The 27,564-nt window shown below is 45.7% G+C and overlaps 1 protein-coding gene across 7 annotated transcripts in view; it reads left to right on the top strand.

The window, feature by feature from the left end:
* Positions 1 to 27,564, top strand: part of LOC309584635 (ubiquitin-associated protein 2-like) — a 206,048-nt gene that overhangs the window by 39,170 nt on the left and 139,314 nt on the right. For 2 of the 7 annotated variants that reach the window (XM_082300776.1, XM_082300777.1), the window contains exons 6-7: positions 3,426 to 3,480; positions 4,660 to 4,763. The exons of the other annotated variants lie outside the window; for them this stretch is intronic. In XM_082300776.1, the coding sequence (XP_082156902.1) occupies positions 3,426 to 3,480; positions 4,660 to 4,763 (159 nt within the window). The remainder of the gene's footprint in view (positions 1 to 3,425; positions 3,481 to 4,659; positions 4,764 to 27,564) is intronic. 7 annotated transcript variants of the gene reach the window in all.

Genomic DNA, 27,564 nt, shown 5'->3' with positions numbered 1-27,564 from the left:
TCTTGAAATTCAAGTTCAGGATTAAATTTTTATACCAGATCACTTTGAAAGTGCCTTGTTGACCAGTAGTCCAAGACTGTGCATGGAGCTTCAGGAACAACATGATTTCTTTCTAGCAGTTTCTAAAATTGTTAGACGTTCTTATTGCTGTTTTTAGCCAGTAGTTTATTGTACCCATCCTGGTACAGCATCTTACATATGCCTTGTTTGCTAAAACTTCATCTTATGTGTAATATGCTAAAGTTATTTTTTCAGATTTTTGCACTTGGGAGGCTGGGGAGACTTGCTTCCTCTTCTAAAATACATTTCTACTTTTATGCTAGCTATTCCAGCTAATCTCTTTGTACCTAATGTCTGCCTCACTCAAAAATATTTCTACTTGACTGTTACTGTGATTTGCAGCTCCCAGTCAGTCTTGTAGTTGAGTTTGTCAAAAAACTTTTGATCTCTCTTCTATGCATCACTAGTAAATGGTGTTTAATGCTGTATTGATAGCTGTCGGAAGTAGTGTCCCCAAGTAAACTTTTCTAGCTGGTTCTACTCTTTTAAGAAAACCAGCAAAACCAATATTTACTAGGCAGAAAGATAATCTAGAGTGCACTGACTTCTAAAGCTGCAACCCTGTAATGCCCTGGATCAGCTTCCCAGATTGTGGATTTTAGGTGGGTGAAGGAGAGAAGAGCAGTAGAAGAGGTAGGCTGAGCAAGGAGGTTTAGAGGCTGAGTTATCAGATGGGTACAGCAGGGTCTGGGACACTGTTTATGACAGAGCAAAGAGCACAGCTCCATGTGTGGGCTCAGTGAAGAGGGATGGCGATTGACAGGTTGCAGTTGTTGCCCCTTTCCTAATCTCTCTTCTCTCCAGATGATTGTGAAAAGAGAGCAAAGAGGGGAAAATAGCCTAGTGTCAGACTTCATTCTCCTGTGTTCTTGTTCTGTGTTGCTAGATGGGAATCCTTCCTCTGCAGGTTTACATGGTTGTCATCCTGTATAGAATAGGGGTAAATCCTTTCATCAAAATGTGGATAAAGCTATCCTGCTAATTTGATGCTTCTAAGTCCTTGGGTTTGTATGGCAAGGTTTTGGTAGCAAGGGGAGGGGGGGACTACAGGAATGGCTTCACTGCGAAGCTGCTGGAAGCTTCTCTTATGTCTGACAGAGCCAATGCCAGCTGGCTCCAAGACGGATCCACCACTGGCCAAGGCCGAGCCAATCAGCCACAGTAGTAATGTCTCTGTGATAACATATTTAAGGATGGGGGAAAAAAATATTGCACAGAAGTAATTGCATCCAAAGAAGAGAGGAGTGAAAATGTGTGAGAGAAACAGTGCTGGAGACTCCAAGGTCAGTGAAGGAGGTGCAGGAGGTGCTCCAGGTGCCAGAGCTGAGATTCCCCTGCAGCCCATGGTGAAGACCATGGTGAGGCAGGATGTCCACCTGCAGCCCATGAAGGTCCCCAGGAGAGCAGAGACCCACCTGCAGCCTGTGGAGGACCCCATGCTGGAGCAGGTAGATGCCCAAAAGAAGGTTGTGACCCCGTGGGAAGTCTGTGCTGGAGCAGGGTCCTGGCAGGACCTGTGGCCCCGTGGAGAGAGAAGCCCACACTGGAGCAGGTTTGCTGGTAGGACTTCTGACCCCGTGGGGGACCCATGCTGGAGCAGCCAGTTTCTGAAGGGCTGACCCTGTGAAATGGACCCACGCTGGAGCAGTTCATGAACTACAGCCTGTGGGAAGAACTCACATTGGAGAAGTTCATGAAGGACTGTCTCCCGTGGGAAGGACCTCATGCAGGAGTAGGGGAAGGACTCCTTTACCTGAAGAGGAAGCAGCGACAGAAACATGTGATGAACTGTCCGTAACCTCCATTCCTCATCTCACTGTACTGTTGGGGGAGAGGGGGTAGAAAATCAGGAATAATTAAGTTATTATTCCCAGTTAAGCCTGGGAAGGAGAGGGGAATGGTGGGGAAGGTGTTTTTAAGATTTGTTTTACTTCTCATTATCTTACTCTGATTTTGATTGGTAATAAATTCAATTAATTTCTCCAAGTCAGGTTTGTTTAGTCTGTGATGGTAATTGGTGAGTGATCTCTCCCCTGTCCATTTGTGGAGGGGAGTGATAAGAGCAGCTTTGGTGGGCACCTGACCTCCAGCCAAGGTCAAACCACCACAGTATTTTGGAGGTCCAGAAATGTCTTTTAAAACATGGATAGTGAACTAGGGCAAGGAGAAGAACAAGTGGTGAAGGGAGGAAAAGGAAAGTCATTAAAACAGGAACTTTCTAAACTGAATTTACCATGTCTTGGAGCTACTGTTTATTCAGTTTAGATGGTCCCCTCAAAATAAGGGGTAATTTTGATCCAAATTTGAAGTCTTTCATAGGTAATTCTGATGTTTGGACAACAGTGTATCAGTGATTTAGGATTATAACTTTTGTGCTCTGGTAAGCTTGTAGTTGTTCAGTGACTTTTTATAACCACATAATTTTGTCATTAAAATAAACATCACTTTGTTCTCAGTCAGCAACTCTTGTAATACCAGATAATATACATAGTCTCCCTCAAAAAAACCAACAAACTGAAAAAGCCTCAGATATTGAGGTTATAAGAAAGAAAAAAAATTCACCAAAACTATGTAGAAATAGGCCACATGTAAAAAATAGTTTTAAACAGTTTGCATAGACGTGCTTTATGGATGGTTAAGTAATACAAAAATTTTCATGCTTTCTTGGCACTATGCAACGTGCAAAAAAAAAAAAGCCATTCACTATATTAAGAAGCTTGTAAACTGAGGTTGGTAGCCAAAATTGGAGGCAACAAATATTTGTTGTCATTGAAATAAAAATTAATATTCTTGTGGGTGATAACAAGGAAGTTTGAGTAATTTGAAATTGATAATTTTCATGTCAGTAGTTATGCTTAAAGGGGAAACAGAAGGAATGTGTTGGAACAGGTTGGTGAAAGCACAGGAGGGTAGGGGTGGGCTGAGTCAGAGAAGGAAGCAAATGGAATATTTAAATTTTCTTTTCACAGATAAGAAGCGATGGAATTTCTTGAGAGATCAAGGTATGCAGGGAGGCTGGAATTTTAAAGCATTTAGGCAAGAGGGAAAAATTAAATGAAATTTTGAACAATATCTAATGATTTGGCAATAGCAGTCTCATGGGATGATTCTTTAGGTAAAGTCTTTTTCTTGGCATTTGGAGCTACTACACTAGATGCAGAAAAGATAGCTAAGAATTGCAAGTCCTACCGAAACATGAAGTCTTAGATGAACTGTGGCTTACTTGCATGTGTTAGGGAAATTTGGGAAGTAAATTATATTTAACCACAGTACTTTTTTTCTTCAACCATAATATTTTCTAATGTGATGGACTAGCAATTGGTGGCTCCTCTGCTGTTGCTGTTAAATGCTGTTTTCTCTCCTAGGGTTTGGACGTGGCAGAGGGAGAGGAACAGGGAGGTTTTCAGCCCAAGGCATGGGGTAAGAAACATGCAGAGCACAGATTTTGGCAAGGATCAAACTCACTGGCAATATTAATTGACAGTGTTGCCACTGTGTGTCTTAATATTGCTGTATGTTTGATAAACCTATATAGATACAAAAATTCAAAATGTCTTAGATTATTAATGGATTATTTTTGTCTTAAACCAGTATTTCTACCTAGACACACCTATACAAACCTAATGTAAGTTCACTCAATGTTAATATCTCAAACTTGGGGAACCCATTTGTACCTATCAGTAGCAGCCATCAGTAGTGTCTTGGAGACTGAAAGTTTTGTGTGGTGCATATAGTTCTAGGTCAATTTAAAAAAAGATTTTTCAGTGTAATTTAGAACTTTCAAGTTCTATATAAAACCAGAAAGACTAGTGATTCTAAACTTTCTCCTGTTTTTGAGGTTTCATGCTTTAGCTGTTTGGATGTACATTGACCCTAAAACAAAAGAAGTTACTCAGCAGCTCTAAAGTTTGTTCTCAGTTTTGGTGGAATAACTTGCTTCCTGAAGTGTAGCCTCCACTACTTTCACTCAGTGTTTGCCTTTAATGACATTTCATGTAACATCAATGATGTCATGATGAACAGAAGATTCATTCTACTTTTCTGATAATTCTTCTTGTTCATACTTGTAGATGATAAACTGAAAAAAGGTTTTTATTCAATGATCCTTTTTCACCTTTTAGCTTCATCTGTGTTTTTTGACATTGGTGTCAAGAGTGTGTTCTGAAAGTCTTACTGGTGTCCCAACTCCTGTCCTGCACAGGTCTGGTGCTCTGAAAGGACATGATACTGGTTTCTCATCAGTAAGCCACCTTCTGAGAAACTATCAGCTGAGAGAGGCTTATCATTGTGCATATAAATTAATGCATTATAAGACTGGAGGAGTAGGTATGCTGTTAACTGCTATTTCAGGAATTGTTGGTTTGGTTCAGTTTCTCTACAGTAATTTTTTTCAGTCTATTCACTTTTTTTTTCTCCTTTTCTTCCTCTTTTACCTGTGTCTGCTTATAGAGGAAAAAATTTTGAAATCAAAACTATCAAGATAGATTATGTGGAAATCAAGAAGTTAAATCTAATGCAACTTCAGATAAAAATGATGACATCTATGTTCATTGAATGACCTATGTGTTCTCTTCCATTTTTAAACTTTTAAAACTCTAGGACATTTAACCCTGCAGACTATATGGAGTCTTCTGCCTCTGTTGGCTTTGGGACAAAATCAGAGATTTGGGAGACTGGTCAGAATGATGCAGATGATGGAACTGGTAAGATGCTTCAAGAAGTGGAAGGATTGAAATGAAGACCTGTAGCAAATTGCAGTTGAAATAACCATTCTGTTAGTGTTCAGTTAACTTCTGAAAATGTGAATACATTTCACATGACACTGATATTGGTTCATTTTTATAGCTTAATTGCTATTAATGTGCAGAGCACGTGCTGTAGCTGACTCTCTTGTTAGAATGAAGGGAAAGCAATTTGCAACTTTTTTGGTTTAATGCTAACAAACCCTTGAGACACAAAGGGATTTGAGGAGTTATTGGAAGAGTCTTGTATGTGAAGAACTGTGCTAAAGGAAAAGTCGATGCCTGAGCATTCTCACACCATTCAAGGAGTCACACACACACACCACCTGAGACTTTAACTGCTTAGACCAGAGTCCCTTTGCAGTGGGCAGCTCCACTGAGCCATTGGGTGCCCCTTTCGACTCCTTGCTAACACACATTCGCTCTCAGGCATGCTTCCTCCTTCTTCAGGCTTGACCCTAGGTTTCTGTCTTGGTTTGAAAGACAGGTGTCTGCTAAGGAAAGCAGGAGCCTCCCTTGGAATGGAAAATATGACTCCCTTCCCTCCAAATTATTATAACTGAAATTATGGGGCTTTCAGGCAAAGATATGAGAAAAAGGAATAACGGCTCTTTATTAGTCTGTGTATGTATAACAAGGCAAACAAACAATAACCATGGTAACAACAACAAACAAGAACAGAAAACCCAATAAACAGTTTCTTCCTGATCTTTAAGCAATTTCCCCTTTGGTGTAGTTACAGTTGCAGCCTGCAGTTGTGCTGGCAGGCTCTCGGCAGGGCAGGTGCAATGACTCCCCCTCGGCTGCAAGGGGCGCTGTGGCACGAGTCCAGCCATCTTTTCTCCACGCGGACAATGGTGGGCACAGCTGGCAGAAAGGGATGGAGAAGGGGCTTCCTTTACGAACCCACAGGGCCAGCCGATTCCTGTGACCCTTCTGGATAGCAAAAGGAGCTGTAGCAGGGACCTCAGAGTAGCAAGCTGGGAAGGCAGGGATGAGCAAAGTCCTGGAATGTTAGATGAGATGTATCAGAAACTCAGCAGCTGTAGCTGGAACCACGGGGCACCTGGGCAGGCAGGGGGTGTGAGTTACAGTGCAGCAAAGAAACCTTAGAGCATTGGCAGAGAAAACGGTGGGGCCTGGGCAGTGGCTGCCCGGCTCCCGAACATGGCCAAGAGAGAGAAAGACTCCCTTGGAGGGGGAGTGGGCTCGGGGATCCCGGGGTTTTCCCCTGAGGCACCTGAGCAGATGGTGAAAATCCTTTTTTAGTGAGGTAGGGTGTTAATAAGGTCCCAGTTCAATGGCTGCTCCCATGAACAAAAGCTCACCCCACGACAGAAGAAGCAGGACCAGGCTGGGTTCCGGTGGTGGCAGCGAATTCCCCCCCAAGCAGCAGATCAACTGTCCTCCTCTGAAGCAGAGAGAGAGAGAGACAGAGGTAGGAGCTGTACCCAATCCCTTTTCCCCAGCCCAAGTCTCGAAGTATCTCTACCCTTCCCAGAGAAACCCCCAGGTAAAAAGAGAGAGTAGCCAGCTGGACCCCTCCCCTGAGCTGTGGCCACTTCTTTTGTCTCTCTTAAGTATCCAGTCATTATTGTCTCCTAGCAACACATATGCAAGAAAATTCTTTAAGAGAAAGAAACAAAAGGAAGAATCCTAACCCCCAACAGTTTCCCACAGCAGAGTCTCAGGCATCTGAGTTTATAAAAATAAATAATTTAAGAGTGGTACAGCAGCAGGTCAACTCGACCTGGGTGCTTCTGGAGAGGGCCCCCAAACAAAGAAAACCCTAGACTTTTATGCCCTCACAGTCTATGCACACGTTCTTCACCCATTCTTCACATACCTTGCACACACCTCTTGGTCCAATGGTGATTTTTGGTCTGAGGTCTTATAACCCTTTACTGTATTCTTTCTCTGTGTCCACACAGGCCACTAACTGTTCTTATCTTGTCAAGTCGCAGCTTCTGCTGATGGTTGTAGCCTTTTTATCTTCTGGTTTGTACTTCCTGTGCACTAGCTCAGTTGACAGAGCATGGAAAACTGAAAAGTCTTTGATTTAGAGTAAGCACTATGTAGCAACAACTAAAACATCAGTGTGTTATCAACATTATTCTCATACTGAATCCAAAACACAGCACTGTACCAGCTACCGAGAAGAAAATTAAGTCTATTCTAGTCAAAAGCATATCTAGGTGAAAGTGAATTTTTTTGCATGTCACATTAACATAAATTCTGTTTACTTGAAATCCAGTGTCCAACCATACACAACTGGAATTAAATGTTAAACAACAGTTAGTAGAATTAGGACAATGAACTTTCCTCTTGCTGATTATCTCTATCAAAGTTAGATTTTGAGCTGTATCCGATTTGCAAAAAGAGAGCTCTTTCATTGGGTTTTCCAAGGGTTTGGTAAGCCCGTCCCATAAAAGTCTATGTCACATACCTTCCCTTTAGTCTTGGTAACTTTATACCACAGTGGGTCATCCATTGACTTTATACTTAGCCATGCAGTTGGGGTCCTCTGGGTTAACAGCACCAAGAGTAGTGAGATGCTCCACTTCATGTCTTTGGTGTATAGATTCTTTCCAATGCAGATATTTGTTAGCTGGTTGGTTATTCATTGCTCATTTGACATGGGAATGGTATATCCAATTTTATTTTCATAAAACTTTAAAAGCAAAATTAGAACACAATAAGACAGTATATGACCTCTCACATTTGGGTTCTAATTTGGATTTTTCTGAAAATACCTTATGTCTTGGTTTGAAGACAGGTGTATGCCAAGGAAGGGAGGAACCTCCCTTGGAATGGAGAATATGACCCCCCTCCCTCCAAATTATTATGACTTTGAAATTAAGGGGCTTTCAGGCAAAGATATGGGAAAAGGAATAACAGTTCTTTACTAGTATGTATAAGAAGGCAAACAAACAACAACAGTGGCAGCAATAGCAAACAAAATCAGAAACCCAGTAGCAGCTTTCTCGACTGCAGGCACTTTCTCCTTTGGTGTATTTACAGTCACAGCCGGCAGGGGCTCTGGTGGCTCCCAGTCGGGCAGGGCGGGTGTGATGATTCCCCCGTGGCTGCAGGGTGCACTGTGGCATGAGATTCTGCAGTCTCCCTCCACGCAGTAATGGCGGACGAAGCCAGCAGAAAATGGATGGAGAAAAGGCTCAGGGTAGCAAGCTGGGAATGCAGGGATGAGATGAGTCCCAGAGTGGTAGATGAGATGTATCAGAAACTCGGCCGCTGTAGCTGGAACTGCAGGACGTCCTGCAAGGGCAGGGGGTGCAGAGCTACAATATAGCAAAAACTCGGAGCAGTGGCAAAAAAAACTGGCGGGGCCGGGGCAGTGGCAGCTGGGCTCCGATCAGGGCAGGGAAAAGCTCCCTGGGAGGGGGAAAGGAGCTCAGGGATTATTACTGTATCCCGCAGCCATAAGGAGGAGAGGAGAGAGATCCAGCAGGCAGGAATTGTGCAGCAATGTTGATTTATTTAATTATTTTACAAACTCTTTTATAGACTTTTTTCTTCATAGTCTAATTGGACAAAGGATCAGCCACCCCCTGGGGTGATTGGCTAAAATCCTAAAACATCCATTGTCAAAATATTTTTCTACTGTACCATAAACAAGGCTTTGCAAGGTCGCCTGTGTTCATGGTTTACAGAACTTCTGCTAATCTCTTCATGAGAGAGAAAAGTATCTCACGGGCTTAGAAAGGAGCAGGAAAATTTCTTTCTAACAGCATTTTTGCATCCACAAGGGATCCCCCTTTTTGTTTTATAAGATAACAACTCTACTATTAATCCTAAATAGAAATTTACATCAGTTATTAATTCTAAATATGTCCTTAAGGCTTTAACTATCTGACTCCATAACAAGAAATTTAACGTTCAGTCTCTGCTTGTGGAAGGACCATCCCAGTCTCTGCTTGTAGAAGGACCATCTCCCTGATGGTTGCCATCTTGGTCATCATCAGAAGAGTCATTAGGCTGATGATCTACATTCTGGTCGCCATTTGGATGGTTGGCTGTTCTGCCTCTGGTGCCGCAGGTCAGGGCGAACACATTTTGAAGGTAGCCACCGTACCCCAGTATCTGTGGAAATGCGAGCATACCCACGACCCCAAACGATAAGCTCATGAGGGCCTTCCCACTGGTTAGTGAGTAAATTCCGCACCCAGACTTTTGCCTGGGGCAGTTGTCTCTCACCTGCAGACTGCAATGAGAGAAAATGATTCAGAATAACAGGATTATTTGAATTTTGTGGTACTGTAAGGTGATTAATTGTATACAAAGCTTTTGCTAGTCGGCTCTGTGGGGTTTCTCCATGCATTCCTCCTTTTTGTTTTTCCAAAACACGCTTCAAAGTACCATGAGCACGTTCGACAATGGCTTGGCCAGTAGGAGAATGTGGGATACCGAAGGTATGATCTACACCCCATAGGTGCAAGAACTGCTGCCTCTTCTCCGAGGCGTAGGCAGGATCATTATCGGTTTTCACAGAAGCTGGCACGCCCAGGACTGAGAAAGCCAATTTCCACTGGGCAATGACATCACGGCCCTTCTCTCCAGTGTGAGCAGAAGCCCACATAGCTGAGGAGAAAGTGTCAATAGACACGTGCACATATTTAAGCCGGCCAAATTCTGGGATGTGCGTTACATCCGTTTGCCAAATCTGCAAGGCTTTTAGCCCGCTGGGGTTTACCCCCGGTGGCAAAGGCGCAGCGAGTCCGTGACAGTCAGCACAAGCGCTGACAATGTCGCACGCTTCGGTTGGCGTTAAATAAAACTGCTTCTGCAGGGTATGTGCACTTTGATGGAAGAAACCGTGTGATGCCTTGGCTTGTGCAGTTTTGTCAGGCTGAGGCCCTACCCACACAGGCTTGGCCAGCATGTCAGCCCTGGCGTTGCCTTCTGTTAGAAAACCTGATAAATCGGTATGGCTTCGAATGTGCAGAATGTAATACGGGTGCACTCGAGCCTGAATTGCAGACCACAAGGTTTGCAATAGTGAAAACAGAGCCGCATTGTTCATCTCCTTCAGAAATGAACAATCTAAGCATTGGGTGATATCTGCTACATAAGCAGAGTCAGTAACCAAATTCAAAGGTTCCTGTGAGAATCGCTGAAAAGCCATGGTAACAGCCCTTAATTCGACTAACTTCGCAGAGCCTGACTCGTGTTCCTTCAGCACCTACCATTCAGATCCCTCCCTCCAGGTAACAATGGCTTTCCCAGGTTTCCCAGAACCATCTGTAAGGACAGTGGGTCCGTGAACGGGCACTTGACTATTTCTCGGCCACAAGGAAAGTATGGTCGATTTTGCCAGCTGCAGTAATTTATGGCTGGGCAGATGGTAAGTGATCTGCCCTGAAAAGTTTTGCAGTGCGCTTTGCAAAGGAGCACTATGGATGAGGCTCCACTCAAAGTATTCCTTTGAGATCGGAATGACAATTACTGCAGGATCTGCAGTCATCAGTTGCAAACACCGTTGACGGCATTTGATTATCAGAGAAGCGACCAATTCAAACACTGTGGTCACAGTCCTTTTCGGCTGATGAGGCAAAAAGACCCATTCTAGGATATGCAAAGGATCAGGCCATTGTGCATTCCACTGGCCAATGATACCTGTAGGATGGAGGTCTGGAATAGTAATGAAAACAGTGATAGCAATGGAGGGATCCACTCGATAAACCTGATGAACGGAAACAGCCCATTGGACCTCCTGCAGCGCTCGTCGCGCTTCCGGAGTCAACTCCCGAGGTGAATTCAGATCGGGGTCCCCTTTTAATATATTAAAAAGCAGGGAAAGCTGCTTTGCGGTTAGACCTAGATAAGGTCGTAACCAATTGATGACACCCAGCAGTTTCTGAGCATCATTCAAGGTTTTAATCGAATCTGGGAATTGCACCTCTTGGCGATGGATAGTTTGGTCCAAAATTTTCACTCCTAAATATTTCCAAGGAGGATGCTGTTGAACTTTCTCCAGAGCTACCTCTAATCCATAGGCATGCAGAGCAGCTGAGGCTGTATTCTCAGCAGCTCGTCTCGAGGGGATGCTGCCACCAGGATATCATCCATGTAGTGGTAGCAGCGTGCATCAGGAAACTGCTTGTGAACTCCAGCTAAAGCTTAGGCGACATACCACTGACAGATAATTGGGCTGTTCCTCATCCCTTGAGGGAGGACCTTCCATTGGTATCTCTTAGCAGGTTCAGCATTGTTAATGGCAGGCACAGTAAAGGCAAATTTTGGTTTGTCATCAGGATGCAAAGGAATTGTGAAAAAACAATCCTTCAAATCAATGATCAGGATGTCCCACCCCGTAGGAATCATGGTGGGAGAGGGCATGCCAGGCTGCAATGCCCCCATACCTTCCGTTACTGCATTAACTTTCCGGAGGTCCTGCAATAATCTCCATTTCCCTGATTTCTTCTTAATTACGAAAACAGGAGTATTCCAGGGGCTGGTAGAAGGTTCAAGGTGCCCCTGTTGTAACTGTTCCTGAACCAGCTGATGAAGGGCGTCTAACTTCTCTTTTGGTAGGGGCCACTGCGGCTCAAAGACTGGTGTGTTAGTCAACCACCGCAAAGGCAGTGTAGGATACTGTGCGCCCTTACACACAGTGACCCCTGCTAAAAGTTTGTCCCAATCCGTACCCCCCAAGCTGCCAACACTTCCCGTCCCCAAAAGTTAAGGGAAGTGGTACTAACATAAGGCCTCATTGTAGCTGTGCATCCCTCTGGGTCCCTCACCATCACAGGCCGTTTGCTTAAATAGCTCTGTGTGGTTCCTCCTAATCCTGCGATGGCCGATCCTGCAGGGGCTAAAGGCCATGAGGGAGGCCACGCAGAGAAGATGATACATCAGCACCCGTATCAATCAAACCTCGAAGCTGAGTCCGGGGCGGACGGGCATTCGGCAGGATCAGGGTACATGCCATCTGTGGCCTTTGGTCAGAGATGTCTGCAGTCCAGAAGGCCTGCGGAAGTCCCATAGATCCACTGTAATTATCTTTGTGGGTTTGTTGTTCTATCCTGGGGACACAAGACTTAAAAGGCACTAATTTAGCAAGGCAGGTCTTTTCAGGAATAGTTACAGGGGGGTTTTGCGTGGAGACCATAGCACAAATCTGACCTTTAAAGTCAGCGTCAGTAACTCCTGAGTGCACTAAGATTCCTTGATGGGCAACGTCAGATTTTCCCACCAACATCGCACTGGATCCCTGGGCTAAGGGTCCATATGCATCCAAGGGAACCTTATAAATACTGCTAGAGTCTAAGATGACTGCTGCTGCGGTGTGGACGTCAAAACCATCTGATCCCTGGGTGCTGTCTCTAGGGTGGCTGGGTAGGCCTGTGCCTGTACCTGTACCACCCTCTGGGGGAGCGACTGCATCGGAAAGCAATTCCCCCTCCTTGCACCCTGGCGGAAGTTTCCCGACAAAGGCCGGCCATCAGCATGAGTCTGGGATCTACGATAGTCCGAGCAATGCCCTGGTCTGCCACACCTCTTGCACTGGGGGATCGGTGTGTTTTCTTTTTGGTTTGGCTTAGGCCGCTTCCGTTTTTTTGCGTTTGGGTTCCTTTGGTTCACAATCAGAAGATGCATGAACAGGCTGCAGAAGCACAGCCAAAGCAGACCTTTTCTGGTTTCCAGATCCCACCTTAGAGCAGGCCTCAGCCATGTCTGTGAGCTCAGGTTCTCCTGGTAGGGCATCTATGATTTTTCTGCACTCCTCGTTCACATTCTCTCTCACTAACTGCCTTAACAACAAGTGCCTTAGCCTGTCATCGTCAACCTGCTTCTCGAGAGAAGCAGTGACTTTCTCTACGAAAGAGAGGTATGACTCTGATCTCCCTTGAATTATTTCAGTATATCGCTTTCTAGGAGCAGATATCTCTATGGTTTTCAACAGGGTAGCCATGCCGACCTATTGAGCTTGCTGCAGGACGCTAGAGGGAAAGGTACCCTGTAGACTGGGATCAGAGAAGGGACCAGTCCCCATAAGAGCATCCATCCCCACTGCACATCTAGGATCATCAGCAGGGAGCTGCATATTCGCTAATGCAGCCTTGTTGGCCAGCTTTCTCCAGGTATTCTCAAAAAGTGTAAATTGTACAGGTTGAAATACGATTTGACCTAAGTGTCTGATATCAAATGGAGCTAGCAAATCTGTATTTATCACCCTTATTATCTGCATAACCTCAGCAGAACCGAGCCCATGTTGTGCAACCTTGGATTGCAGATCCTGTGCAACCTTCCAGGCCATTACCTCATGCTTATCATGCTCGTTTGAGTTTGGGAGAGCCTTATACACTGGGAAAGCTTGGATCTCCCCTTTTGGGGAGTCACTACCATCCTGAACTTCTGGCACAGCCTGTGGATGGAGTGTAACAGCTTCCCGATTACTCACAGAATCCTCAAATCTGTTTGGCATTCCCAGAGTTTCCAATAAATCCCAGTCGCCCTCCTCCAGAGCCCGCATTTTAAAAGATTCCCAGAAACTATTGTAGTGGGTTGGATGCACTGTCACATTGCAGTCCAGGAAGGTCCAGGGGCAAGACTGGAGCAGCCTTTTCTTTCACCGCCCGGCTACTGTGGCTTTACACCCCAGGGCCAAAGCCTCCTCTGTCTCACTGCCTGACGATGAATCCTTGGGTAAAGGCAACTTTGAGGTGCCATGAATGAACAAAGGCGGGCAGGGAGGAATGGACTGAGCAGAAGAGAAACTGGCAGCACAGGCTGCAGTTGGCTGTGCTGTGGTTTAAACTGTAGCCTCTTTCCGGGATGTGGCCTCGGCCGGTTTTGACCGATCTGGCGCTGGAGCTGCTGTGGCCATCTCCGGTGCTGCTGTCGCACCCGGAGCTGCAGCCGTCTCCTGCGCTTTGGCAGCGCCTGGAGCCGCAGCTGGCTGGGGCACGGCCGCTGCGTCCACCACTTCTGTCGCTGGTCTCAGCTCCATTGGCGACTGGTGCGCCGGCGCTGTGCTGTCGGATAACACCGGGACCGCCGCCACTGCCGCCGCGGGTTCCGGGTTTGGAGCTGCTGGCCGCACCACTTCCGTGTTCACCGTATCTCCCGCGGGCGGCGCGGCTGGAGTGGCCCTGGCGCGCCCCGCACGGTGGGGCACGTCCAGCAGCTGCAGCAGCTGCTTTTGCAAGCTGAGCAGCTCCTCCAGCCACCGTGATATGTTCGGCAGCTCTGTCAACAAAAGCAGATGATGTATTAGAATGTCGATTGCTTGGTTCTGCCTTTCCACAGCACTGTCTGTTGCTGCAGAGGGTGACAAGCCGCATCCGGGCATTCTCAGTGCAGCAGGTGCATGCGCAGCTGGGTAGGAGCCACTATGGGCATCCAAGATGCCAGCCCGCTGAACCGCGGCCCCGAAAAAGCAGTGGCTGCTGCTGAGCCGAATGGTAGGGCGGGCTGTGCGCCCCCCCTGCTGCCCCAACACTCCTGCCAGTTGCTCTGCCGGCATGGTGTCCTAGGGGGGTGCGGGGTTCCATGGCAGTGCATCACGACCCAGTGCAGGCTCTGTGGCATCCTCCGCCCACGGAGCCGGGGGTGGTTTTCGGATATCTCTCCATCACATGCCTCCGAGACGGACGAGCCAGCTTTGCTGCAACATGTAAACTCTATCAGCAGTTTGAACAAACCCTGCCAAGCACATAGTAATTCTGGCACTGACGAATCCCCAGAAGGAAATTTGCGAAATAGAGCAGATCCGAGCTTGTGCCACCACCCAAAGCCCAGGGCGGTCTCCGAGTTCAGTAAGAATCCATGCCCGATAGCCCAGTCTAATACCTCACAGAGTGAGTTCTCAGAAACAGAGGTGTCCTTTGAACTGAAAACACCCCTCCAGGCTGATAACGCAGCGTCGGTTTTTAAACTGCTGTTCGCCATTCTTTCAATCCCTTCAGACATCCCGGTCCAGGGGGGCGGGGGAAGGGAACAGCGTACCTCTAGAGAAATGCGGCTTGGCTCGCAGCGTGCAGGTCACGTCGGGGTCACCAAATATTACTGTATCCCACAGCTGTAGGGAGGAGGAGAGAAGATCCAGCAGGCAGGAATTATGCAGCAATGTTGATTTATTTAATTATTTTACAAACTCTTTTATAGACTTTTTTCTTCATAGTCTAATTGGAAAAAGGATCAGCCACCCCCTGGGGTGATTGGCTAAAATCCTAAAACATCCATTGTCAAAATATTTTTCTACTGTACCATAAACAAGGCTTTACAAGGTCACAGGTGTTCATAGTTTATAGGACTCTGCTACTATCTTCGTGAGAGAGAAAAGTATCTCACGGGCTTAGAAAGGAGCAGGAAAATTTCTTGCTAACAGCATTTTTGTATCCACAAGGGATCCCGGGGTTTTCCCCTGAGGCACCTGAGCAGATGACGAAAGTCCTTTTTTTAGTGAGGTAGGGTGTTAATAAGGCCCCAGTTCAGTGGCTGCTCTCACGAGTAGAGGCTCACCCCACAGCAGAAGAAGCAGGACCGGGTTGGGCTCTGGCGGCGGCAGCGAATTCCCCCTCCAAGCAGCAGCTCTGACCATCCTCCTCCGAAGCCAAGAGCAAGAGAGCTAGCAGCTGCCCCAGCCCCTTCTCTTTTCAGTCCCATTCTCGAGGTATCTCTGCCCCTCCATGAGAAACCCCCCTAGCTAAGAGGGCAGCCAGCCAGCCACACCCTTCCCCAGGAAACTTCTTTTGTCTCTTCTAAGTACCCGGTCATTATTGTCACTTAGCAACAAAACATGGGAGAAATTTTTCAAAGAGAAAGAAGCAAAAGAAGTCCTAAACCTCCAACACCTTAATTAACACTTCCATCTCCAGGTTGTATATAAGGTACCTGTGTTTCAGGTGGTGTGGACTGACAATTGAACATACTTCCTTTTTTCCTCAAACCCCTTTTGCATATATATAACATACTCTGCCTAGTACTTTAGAACTTGTGACAAAATGAAAATGTCAATGACCAGCTGGAGTGCATGGGGCATCGCTTGGGAATGGATGAAGAGCTGAACAAAAGTTTATGGGTCAGGATTAAAGGGAGAGGAGGGACAGGTGACATTATAGTGGGGGTCTGCTACAGGCTGCCTGACCAGGAAGACCAAACTGATAAGGCCCTCTACAGACAGGTAGAAGTGGCTTCAAGTTCCCAAGCCCTGGTCCTCATGAGAGGGAGTGACTTCTATCACCCCAATATCTTCTGGAAGGACACCACCACAGCAGGGCACAAGCAATCCAAGAGTTTACAGGACTATGTTGATGACAACTTCCTTCTCCAAGTGATAGAGGAGTCAACAAGGAGAGGTGCTATGATGAACCTTGTTCTTGCCAACAAGAAGGGGCTGGTGGGGAATGTGAAGCTCAAGGGCAGTCTGGGCTGCAGTGACCACAAGATGGTGGAGTTCAAGATCCTTAGAGCAGCAAGGAGGATGCACAACAAGCTCACTGCCCTGGACTTCAGGAGAGCAGACTTTGGTCTCTTCAGGGATCTGCTTGGTAGAGTCTCATGGGATAAAGCCATGGAAGGGAGGGCCAAGAGAACTGGTTGATGTTCAAGGATTGCCTCCTCTAAACTCAGGAGCAATGCATCCCAATGAATAGGGAATCAAGCAAAAATGCACGGAGGCCTGTATGGATGAAGAAGGAGCTGCTGGACAAACAAACTCAAACACAAAAGGGAAGCCTACAGAGGGTGGAAGCAGGGACACGTAGCCTGGGAGGAATATAGATTGTCTGAGCAGCCAGGAATCAGGTTAGGAAAGCTAAAGCTCCAATAGAGCTAAACCTGGCCAGGGATGCCAAGGGCAACAAGAAAAGCTTCTGTGGGTAAATTGGTGATAAAAGGAAGACTAGGGAAAATGTGGGCGCTCTCCCGAAGGACAGGGGAGACCTGGTTATCCAGGTCATGGAGAAGGCTGAGGTACTCAACTTCTTTGCCTTAGTCTTCACCAGCAGGTGTTCCAGACACACCACCCTAGTTGCAGAAGGCAAAGGCAGGGAATGGGAAAATGAAGAACTGCCTGCTAGAAGAGAAGATCAGGTTTGAGACCATTTAAGGAGCCTGGAGGTGCACAAGTTCATGTGCACTGGAAAAGGGGAAATATAACCCCCATTTTTAAAAAGGAAAATAAGGAAGACCCAGGAACCTACAGGCCCGTCAGTCTCATCTCAGTGCCTGGCAAGATCATGGACCAGATCCTCCCGGAAACTATGCTAAGACATAAGGAAAATAAGGAAGTGATTGGTGACAGCCAACATGGCTTCACTAAGGGTGAATCATGCCTGACAAATTTGGTGGCCTATGACAGGGTTTACAGATGTGGTGGATGAGAGAAGAGCGGCTGACATCATCTACCTGGACTCGTGAAAAGCATTTGACACTGTCCCGCACGACATCCTTGCCTCTAAACTGAAGAGACATGGATTTGATGGGTGTACCACGCAGTGCATAAGGAATTGGTTGGACGGTCGCACTCAAAGTGTTGCAGTCAAGGGCTCATGTTACAGTGCAGATACTGCAACACGATGCACCAAACCAGGAGTCCCGTGTAAAGGAAATATATATGGACAGATTCTTGATAGATGTTTCAGAGATGTTTATTTCTCCAGCTGCATGGTCGGGCTCTGCCGAGGAACTCTTACAGTCTGGGACCGAGGGTCCTTGCCCGTCCAGGGAAACACAGAACAACCAATGGGAACAAGGCTGACCAGGGGCTAGGGAAACCCTGTGCCTCCCCTCAGGGCCCCTCTCCCAGGACTACATGGCGGGGGAAAGGGACCCCGACATTTCAGATATGGAATAGCAAAACAAAAACAAGAAGAGGAATCCAAAGTTTCTAGTGTTTACTCTCAAATCAGTCACTTAGGGATAGGGGATCGTTCTGCCTGCATTCACCACCATTTGTTTGAGTGCGGATACTGCAACACGCCTATCAAACCAGGAGGCCCGTAGAAAGGAAATATATATATGGACAGATTCTTGGTAGATGTTTCAGAGATATTTATTTTTCCAGCCGCATGGCCGGGGCTCTGCCGAGGAGCTCTCACAGTCACGGGACCCGAGGGTCCTTGCCTGTGCAGGGAAACACAAACCAACCAATGGCGAACAAGGCTGACCAGGGGCTAGGAAACCCCATGCCTCCCCTCAGGGCCCCTCTCCCAGGACTACATGGCGGGGGAAGGGACCCCGACAGGCTCAATGTCCAAGTGGAGACCAGTGACGAGTGGTGTTCTTCAGGGGCTGGGTATTGGGAATGGTACTGTTTAACATCTTTGTCGGTGACATGGACAGGGGGATTGAGTGCACCCTCAGTGTTTCCTGGTGAGACCAAGCTGTGTGGTGCAGTCGACACGCTGGAAGGAAGGAATGTCATCCAGAGGGACCTTGCTAGGTGGGCCTGTGCAAACCTCATGAAGTTCAACAAGCTCAAGTGCAAGGTCCTGCACCTGGGTCGGGGAAATCCCAAGCACAAATACAAGGTGGGTGAAGAATGGATTGAGAGCAGCCCTGGGGAACTGGTAGATGAAAAAATGAGTGGTTGTTATAGTCCCAGTTTGGTTTATTAGCTGCCCAGGGGTTTCTGTCACCTCTCGCCTGTTGAGCCAATTTAGCATCCTTATTAATTTTATCTCTTATCAGGTTGGAATAATTCCCTCAGCAACACATTGCTATCTCCCTAGCTTGGATTGTATCCAGTGCATATATTGAAAAATAGTTGAGTGCATTTCTCAGCATCCTCCCTTAGTCTTGGCATTTTACTTCCCACATAGAGCCAAGTCACCAGGATTCCAAGGTGGTTTAGTAAATATTTGCAATACAGGTGGGGCTCCAACCGCAGCCCTCTGTTTCATGGCAGCAGGATTAGGCAAGACACTAGAAAGCATAGGATAGAGTCCAGCAGCCAGCAGGGCAATTATCTGAGGCTTGTCTGGGCTAGTAGGCTCAGCTACTGCAAGGATTAGCTTTAGTGATGCTTCTTTCATCTTACACCTGACTTGAGTGTTTTTTCTCCCACTCCCAACCATCCCAAATGTACCAGCAATCCATTTATCCTGGGAACCTCTCCTTTAGTCTATGTTGCAGAAAGGTAAGTCTGTGCTGGTCAAAGGTCCCTTGCGGTGGCCACTGTTCTGCCAGGGTTCCATCTCTAGTTATAAATGGCCAGTCTTCTCAAAATAAAATATCTGTGTACTTCTTTTTGATAATTTGCTGTACCAAAATTCTTTTCCGGTTTTGTAGTACCTTGGTCAAGGGCACCCCTTTTCTGTGTCGGGTATATTTCCCATCACTTATTCATCCTTGTGCACTTTATTCTGATCAGACCAAGCACCAGCCCTGTCTCCTTGTGCAGTTTACACTGATCAGGCCACACACCCCTCTCTGTTTCCAATAAGTCTACTAATGGAATTTTAATACACACTCACTCTTGGGCACACTTCCTTCTTTTTCAGGCTCAACCCTAGGTTTCCCACAGCAGAGTGTCAGGTGCTGGATTTAATAAAAATAAGTAGTTTAATAGAGTGCTATGGCAGCAGGTCAGCTTGAGCTGGGTGCCTCTGAAGAAGCACCCAGAACAAAGAAATCCCTGGGTTTCTACACCTTCAAAACCGCACCACACCAGCTACTAGGAAAATTACTAAGAAAGTGAACTCTATTCTAGCCAAAAGCATATCTATGGTGAAAATACAGCTTGTAGCCTAAGGCTTCAGCAAATCCAGCTACTCATGCTAAGCAAACGGCATACTAAATCACACAATATTATGACTCTTAAATGACTCGTTCTTATTTAAAACTTACTTATTAAGCTAAACAACTCATGTCTCTCATAAGTCCTACTAAAAGTGAATGGTCCATGGGCATTGAACAGTAGGGTATGAATATTTAAGTAGAAAAAGAAAAACCATTTACAAATATGAATTCACTCAGTGACACTAGGATGGTTTTGGCAGCCCCACTTGTATAATATAAGAATGCGAGCCTCTAGGATGGAGGAGAATTCTAAGATCTGCTACCTTTGAAGAGAATTATTAATTAAAGCATGAGTAGGCAATTGAATGAAAGCCAAAAGAGCAATCAGCCTGTCTGAAGATAGAAGCAGCTGTGTGTTTCTGTATCAAGTTTCAAATGTGAAGTACACACTCCTGGCTAAAGGCAAGAGACAGACCTAGTTTGGAAAGGAACTGCTTAACAGTGATCTTGTGGTGATTCAGAAATGAAGAGTGTGACCTGCTTGTCTGTGATTGGTAAAACAGGATACCTTTCTGCTTCCTGTATTCTGTTACAGGAGATAAAGACACAGGAAACCCTGCATCAGGACGGAGAAATTTACATATGTTATTGTCCACACTTGGGAACCATCGAGTAATATGAGAATTTTTTTAACCCCAGCAAAGGGTAACTTTTCTGATCTCTTCATTGCTGAAGCCTACTCAGATGATTTTTCACCAACCTGTGTCAAGTGTGGAAGGAGAAGACTGGAGGCGAGAGCATGCTCCATTGGGCTCTGCTGTGAGCCTTTTGAGATGCAGCTTTCTAAACTTCATATAAGCCAGTTTCCACTTAACCGGAGAAGGCTCAGAGTTTAGGAGGGCCTATGAGGCAGCTGTTTTGTCACTCTGAGTCCCTTCTAGTCCAGTGTGGGAGAGTGGCCTTGAGTATATTAATGGCTGCTGAAAGGGAGCACTCTGGCCAAATTATGGCATCTTTCCTAGGAGTTACTTTTGAAATTACTTGGTGCTATAGTGCAAACATAAACACATTTTTATTTTCACTGATGTTAATTTTTCAAATAGTTTAACAGAAAAGTTAGAAGAATGCCTAATGACTTGTAAATTCCACCTAGGAATACTGATACCGTTGTTTGCTATATGGTAGCAGAGGACAAAGTATGTTGTCACAAGTATTTCAGAAGCAATAAGGTTAGCTAAAGAAAGAAGATAGAGAAGAAAGGCATGAGGAGACTGGACCAGAGGTAGAAAATTCACTGATTAGTTATTAATGAATGCAACTGTAAGGCTTATACATGACTTTGACTTGTGTTTCACTTCCGAAGTGAGCTTGAATGTTTTGTGACCCTCTCTGTTAACTCAGGGTAGCCGTCATGTGCTTTCCCTATAGCAACCTCTGTTCCTTCTTGTAGGTATCCCCTCAGTCTTCAGTAATGGAAGAATTATGCCTAAGAGTATCTTTGTGTTGGTAAACAGATCCCAGTAAGAGTACAAATATGTCTACATGAGGGGTGCGCTGCTGAGAAAACAAATTGGTGGGAATCCAAAGTGACATGGAACTTCTGTTTGGATGCCAAGTACATTGTTGCTGTTAGGCTGTGCATGTATCACTGAGAACTACACTGAACTTCAGTAACACAATTTGAGGCATGTATGGAAAGTTGGGGAGCATGGTACAGAGAATGTGTGAGAAGGCTTTTGGGAATTTTCCCTGTCCTTGTCAGATTAATGATTCTTAGGGGTATGAATGAGTGAGTGTCAGTGTGGGGAGTTCCTGCAAAATCATTTGGTTGGTGGAAATTTAAAGTAAACTAGTTAAGTATGAATTTTCTTTTGGGGTGCTAAGTACCTTTTTGCTGCTAATCTTAATTTACTTTCAGGCAAAGGGAAAAGGTACCATAAATGACAAAACAAAAATGTCTCTTGTGACATCCCACCCTTAAGGGAAAGAGAGCACCCAAGATTTGTAAATGTTTGTGGTTGAAAGGAATAACAAAAGTCAGAAGGTCTGCAAAAGTTTAGAGTTTTATTAGTAAATTACACATTTGTCTTGGAAATTGGTATGTTAGTCCCTGATCTCCTATATAAGCACACGACAGTGGGTTTTGGATAAAGGGGTAGGGTGAAAGGGAAGAGAGAAAGAGAGAGATGAATTAAAGAAGGGGGAGAAAGAAAGAAAGAAATCACCAGTTACCCTGAGCCTTGTGGGGGTGCCTTTTTATAGATAAGTTTTCCCCACCCTGGAGATAAGTTTCTTGTTTCTATGCAAATCAGTTCTCATGCACAGTCTCTTTAGACTTTTCTGGAAATGGATCAGAGGGCTTCTAGGGGTCTTTGGTGGTGTTGATTCCCCCTCCCCCATCCATGCCCACTTTTCAATCTCATTCCTGCGCTTGCCCTGGACTGTGTTGTGCTTATCTCCAGGAACTAGAACAAGGATGTTTGTCCCAAAAAAGTGCTGCCCTACCTCCGTATGGCCCCTTCTCCAGCCACATCCTGTTCTTTCTCACAGTTATTACCAACAATCCTTGGTTGGTTCCACAGACATCCAGCTATTGGTGTTTGAGGCACACACGTTAGCCCTTTATCTTCCATGCTTCTACATCTCTCTATATATGACTATAGGTAGAGTGTTTTGTTTTAGTGTTTCTTCTTTAGATAAGCTGTAGGAATGTGAGGAATAAGTCCCTGAGCCAAAAAGACTTCTTGAAAAAGAGTAGGCTTTAAAATTAAATTATTTAGTTTTGTCCAAGTGGGAAACACTTTCAACCTTGTGATGGAAAGCATCTTGGGGGTTATTAGACCATGCTGCAGCTGAGGTAGTAGTTTTAAAATAGAAGAGAGTGCTGGGAAGGAAGATGGAAATAGAGGTGGGGGAAGGAGTGGCAGACAAGATGTGGGACTGGAAGCAGGTTGTACAAATTTGAGCTGTTGATTTGGCTTATTAATCACAAGTACTAGTTTTCAAAATTTTCCCTTAACTTACAGTGGTTATGTTAGTTACAAATCAACAGACTCAGTAATAATTATGTTACCAATGTGGAGTTACTAAAGATGTGAATGAGGGTGATGTTTATATATGGAAACCCATATAGCCTGCAGTGGGCTTGCAAAGGATTTCAGATAAGCGTATACAGAGAGGAAGGGCAGGATGTAAATCCCTATCTTTATTCCTTGTTATTCAAACTTATTTCTTCTTTAATCTTAAAAAAAAAAAATATTACCACATACTGGCTACATGGAGAATTAGTATCTTACATCTGCAGTTGCATTAAAAAGGAGGTAACTGGGCAACTACCTGGGGAAACAAAACCAATTTTGCATATTAAAATGTTTTCTAAAGACATCATGCAAATATAAACTGCGGAGTTTTGAGTATTTACTAGATATTTCCTCTTTAAGCCAGTGCTGGGAAATTATCAACATCAACATTTTCAATTAAAAATAAATACACTGTTTCAAAAATGTACTTGCCCCCATACCTTCTATGAAAGCACTCAGGCACCTCTTGTCCTGAATTGTTGCAGGTGCCAGAGGAATTGCAGTAGCCTGAATGAAAGGTGTTTCTAGGTGCAACATTGTATAATCCTATAGAAAAGCTGGCTGGTTCTGTGGAGGTAAAATTTAGTGTTTGTGGCGAGTTCTCGACCCCTGCATGTTCTCCCTGGATGGGGGAGAAAGTCCTTGCCAGGAGTAAGAGACGAACAGGACTTTTGGATCTTCTCAGTTTTCAGATTGTTTATTATATCTTATCAGTAATTTACATGCCGCTGACATAGCATGAAGCAGAGCAAGGGCCAAAAGACAAAATGCAGGAAACTCAAGGCCCTTTTAAAGATAAATCACCCAATTGTCACTAAGAACGTACATTATTTTGACTTTTCTACCAATGCCTAATGATCTATTCATGTAGCCCTGTACTGCGGCATTTCCTAACCAATCATTCTGTGCTACCAACACTGCAGAAAATGGAGTAGATGAAGAAGAAGGAAGAGACTTGAAAAATGACAGGAGTCCTCCATCTTGTCTTCATCTACTTACCATATTAATGAACCTAAACCTCTAAATTTTTCACCTTGTGACAAACTATATATTGTACTATCACCTCACTCACACCCTTGTAGATTCTAATTCCTCCCAAAGCCTTGGCAGCCCTCTCCATGGACGAAGGTTAAAAACAGTGTTTCCCTGGGGGGATGGATCCCTCAGGACAGGCAGAGAAACACTCCCTGCACTTTGGGTTCCAACATCCCCTCCTGTTTGAACCATGAACACTGCTTTAACTGCTTTTTTAGTGGAGTGAGGCTCAATTAGTCAAACAGATCATCCAACCATGATCCTCTTTCAATTTTGAGTTTGGTGATACCTTCTTCTAATTGTTGAATGCTCTTGTGTATTGATACCGAATGGTCAGAAAGGTTCATGGAACACATTCCCTCAAAGTCTTTGCATCCATGTCTATGCACTAGCAAAAGATAATCTATCACTGCTCTATTTTGCAAGGTTGCATGTCTTACACTTTGAACATCCGTTAACAAATTGCTCGAGAGAAATGGCATGAGAGTTCTTACTTAGCTGTGGGGTATGCCCAGCCACTGCCCTGGAGGGATGTCTGCTGAGATGAGGAGATTGAGCAATCTTCCAGCAGGACCTCCCCCCCCCCCCCCCCCCCCCCCCCGGGAAGGCAGCTACTCTTCAGTTACGTCAAGAAAAAAAGACAGACCCAGAATCCTCTGGGAGACCCTATGCAGATCCTTTGTAAGCCATTGGCCTTTACCCTCTGACACCCACCCCCTGTACCCCTATAAGAGCTAGCCCCCTGCCCCTGCGAGGGCAGAGAGCCGCTCGTCCCTAGCCTCCCCTTCGCCGGACCAACAAAGCTACCTTCATGCGGAACCAGCTAAACGAGCCTCGTCTCTCCCTGGTCTGGCCTGGAGGCTGCCCTGCAGAGCTGAGCTGAAATCACAAGCTGACAATCACTAAAGAGCTGACAGCTTCTGCACGGGCCCTCCCAGCTAGCAGCTGAGGGAAGATGCCGGGCCTCAGGAAGGCGATTCCTTTTGGGGCCATCTCTCCAGACCGGTCACCTCTTCCTTGGTCAGAGCTACTGACCCCTCACCAGCTGTCATAAAGGAGTTTTCAAATTTCTTGTCTTAAAACGCTTGCTTGGATTCTTGCAATATGCTGAGGTGTGCCCACCTTACTGCATGCCTCTATCATTTCAGTCATGGTCGGTTGACCAGGCATGGCACTAATTATACGTTTGCACTCTGCATTAGCGTTTGCAAATGCAAGACTTTGTAGCAGATGTGGTTTCGCCGCTTCATCACTTTCTTGTCTGTCCACAGCTTGCTTGAGACGATCGACGAATGAGGTGAAGGACTCAGAAAGACCTTGTTTTACTTCTGTGTAAATGCCTTCTGGGGTTCCGACTGGTGGAATTTGTAAGATTGCCTTTTGTGCTGCTTCTTTGATGTCCGCAAGCATATCTCGAGGCAAGAGTGCTGATTTGTCTTCTGGTTTATTGTGGGGTTCATCACCAGCTAATTGCTCTAGTGTGAGAGCTGCATGTGGCCCTCTCGCATATCTTTCTCTCACCTCGTGAAGAGCTCTCCTCCATCTTGCATCCCATAGTAGGAGTTTTGCGTCTGTAAAAATTGTTGAGACAATGTTCCTACAGTCAAAAGATACCACATCATGATTGTTGAATGTGCCTCTTAAAAGCCGTTTAAAGTATGGACTTCCCAATCCATGGTTTTTCATTGCGTCCATTAAATTTTTGATGACTTGCTGATCCAGAGGTTGCCATGCAGGATTTTGATTGTGTCTCCCATATGTCACTGGCATTACAATACTATCTGTTTCTGCCATATCAAAGTCTCTCTCTTGAAGTCCTTTTTTCTTGATGCTTGCCCAGTCTGTTGAACCAGACATATCTCTTGAGACATATTTGTTAAATGGAATCAAATCCATACCAGTATTCTGTGGATTTGTAACTTGCCAGGATGCAGTTTCTTCTTGACCAAAGAATCCATGCATTCCATCTCCCCCTCCCCCTCCTCTTTGAGGAATGGGGAAGGGTATCTGTGGTTGTGCACTGTGAGGATGTAGGGGTGGAATGGCTGAAACCGCCATTGCTGGAACTGTAGATGGCATTGATGTAGACATAGAAGGAATATTTACAGTGGATGCAGGTAGGGTCCTGGCACCAAGGATGGGGATTGGGGGCCCAGTGCACCATGTTGAGGTAGAAATTCTTTAGCACATTCCTTGGAGAAAAAACTGACGTATTAAGTCTTTTGGAAATTGAAATTGGTGTTGATGTGTCGAGGAGCTGGAATGTTGTTGTTGAAAATGAACTTCAGGAGTAGGCATTGGAAAAACTGGAGTGGTACTTGTTGTGGTATAAAAATAAGGTAAACCTTGAGATGATATAGGAATGCCTTGTGAGGCTGTGATGGTTATAATATTTTCATCACTGTTTTGAGCAGGTACTTGTGGTTGTAAAAGTCCCATAATGTCAGCTGAATGATGTTGAGCAGTTTGTAGAGGATGTGCTGTAAATTATATGTCTCTTTCCGAGACTTCCCATTTAATCGGGACAATATTTATTTTATCTTGTTCGCCTGGAGGAAGAATAGAAGGAAGTGTAGTAAAATTTTGACTTTGCTGCGTTGGAGGCGTCGTCTTTGATTCCATGGTGTTGAATCTGAAATATGATTGAATTTGCTGCAGTTCTTCTGTTGTTCCACTGGGTGGCGCTGTTGCTCCATAGACTGAATGCTGAGGATCTAATGCAGGTTTGAAATGAACAGCAGATGGCGTCGATATAGGTGGGATGGAGGCCAGAGCCGCGGCTGTGCTTGGTGCGGTGGAAGACATGGGCTGGCTAGACGCCGCAGCCGCTGTGATGTGGCGCTGGTCCGAGCGAATCGCAGTTACGGAGGCAGATGCGGTATGATAGGGTGGGGGAGGTATGGGGGATATGCGGTGCTGCGCAGCTGCAGAGGTGAGGTGTTCCAAACCCGAAACAGACGCAGCATGGGATGGGGGTTCGGAAGCGGCGGGAGTGGTGACGCAAGCAGCAGGCGACAGGAATTCCGCAGTCTGTACCACGCTATGGGAGCTGAACCCGGAAGTATGTGGGAGAATGGGGAAGTGGGATCGTTCCGGGACCGTCCCTGCAAGACAAGGCTGCGGGGGGATGACAGGAGTAATGGGTGCCGGTCCCCCTGTAGCTTGGGCGGTAACGGGAGGTGCGGCCGGGGTCGGAGACGGCGGGGGTAGTGAAACCACGCCCTCGGAGACAGGCTCTGCCGTTTGGGAGGTAGCAGGAGCAACAGAAAGGGAAAATTCAGCCCCTCCCCTTTCCCTCTTATCACGTGGGGATGGAGAGAATTCGAAAAAGGTCATATCATGTTCTTCCATTGGTCCTATTAACAGTTTTATCTCTGGGTCTGGTATAAGACGCTGTTTTGGTTTCACTACGGCTGGCCCCTCCCTCTCCACTGATTTTCCCGACTGCAGGGATGGCTCATCGTCCATGCTAAGAAGGATGGAGATTTTCTCCCGTATTTTGGGCGGGGTGTCTTCCCCCGGGGCTGTGAGAGCGGTTTGACGAGTCCCTGCCTCTAGCGGAGGCTTTTGGGCAGTTTCTGCAGTAAGTTTAGAGGTTCCAGGTTTTAATGGAACGGTTTGGAGGTCCTGGGGAGTTTGTAAAGCCTCTTTTTTTAGGAGAAATAGATGTTTTTGCCTCCTGGATTACTTCATAAAGTACTCTCCCCGGTGATAGCAGACTTGTAGCTAACATCGTTTAAAGTTGCGAGATGATAAAGTACCATATTTGCATTTTCCAAAAAACATGGATCATAAAGATCCTTGACTGTAGCATTTGGGTATTCTTTTTTTTTATCCAGGATAACAAGGTTTCTAATTCCTTTCTGGTAATAATTACTGGGTGTTTCTTAATCATAGTTTCTAAGCTATTAAGTACGTCTGTCTCTGTTTTCGAGAGAGCC

Source organism: Coloeus monedula (assembly GCF_965178545.1).
Source record: "Coloeus monedula genome assembly, chromosome: W".
Taxonomy (NCBI): Eukaryota; Metazoa; Chordata; class Aves; order Passeriformes; family Corvidae; genus Coloeus; species Coloeus monedula.
This window is presented reverse-complemented; position numbering and strand designations above follow the sequence as displayed.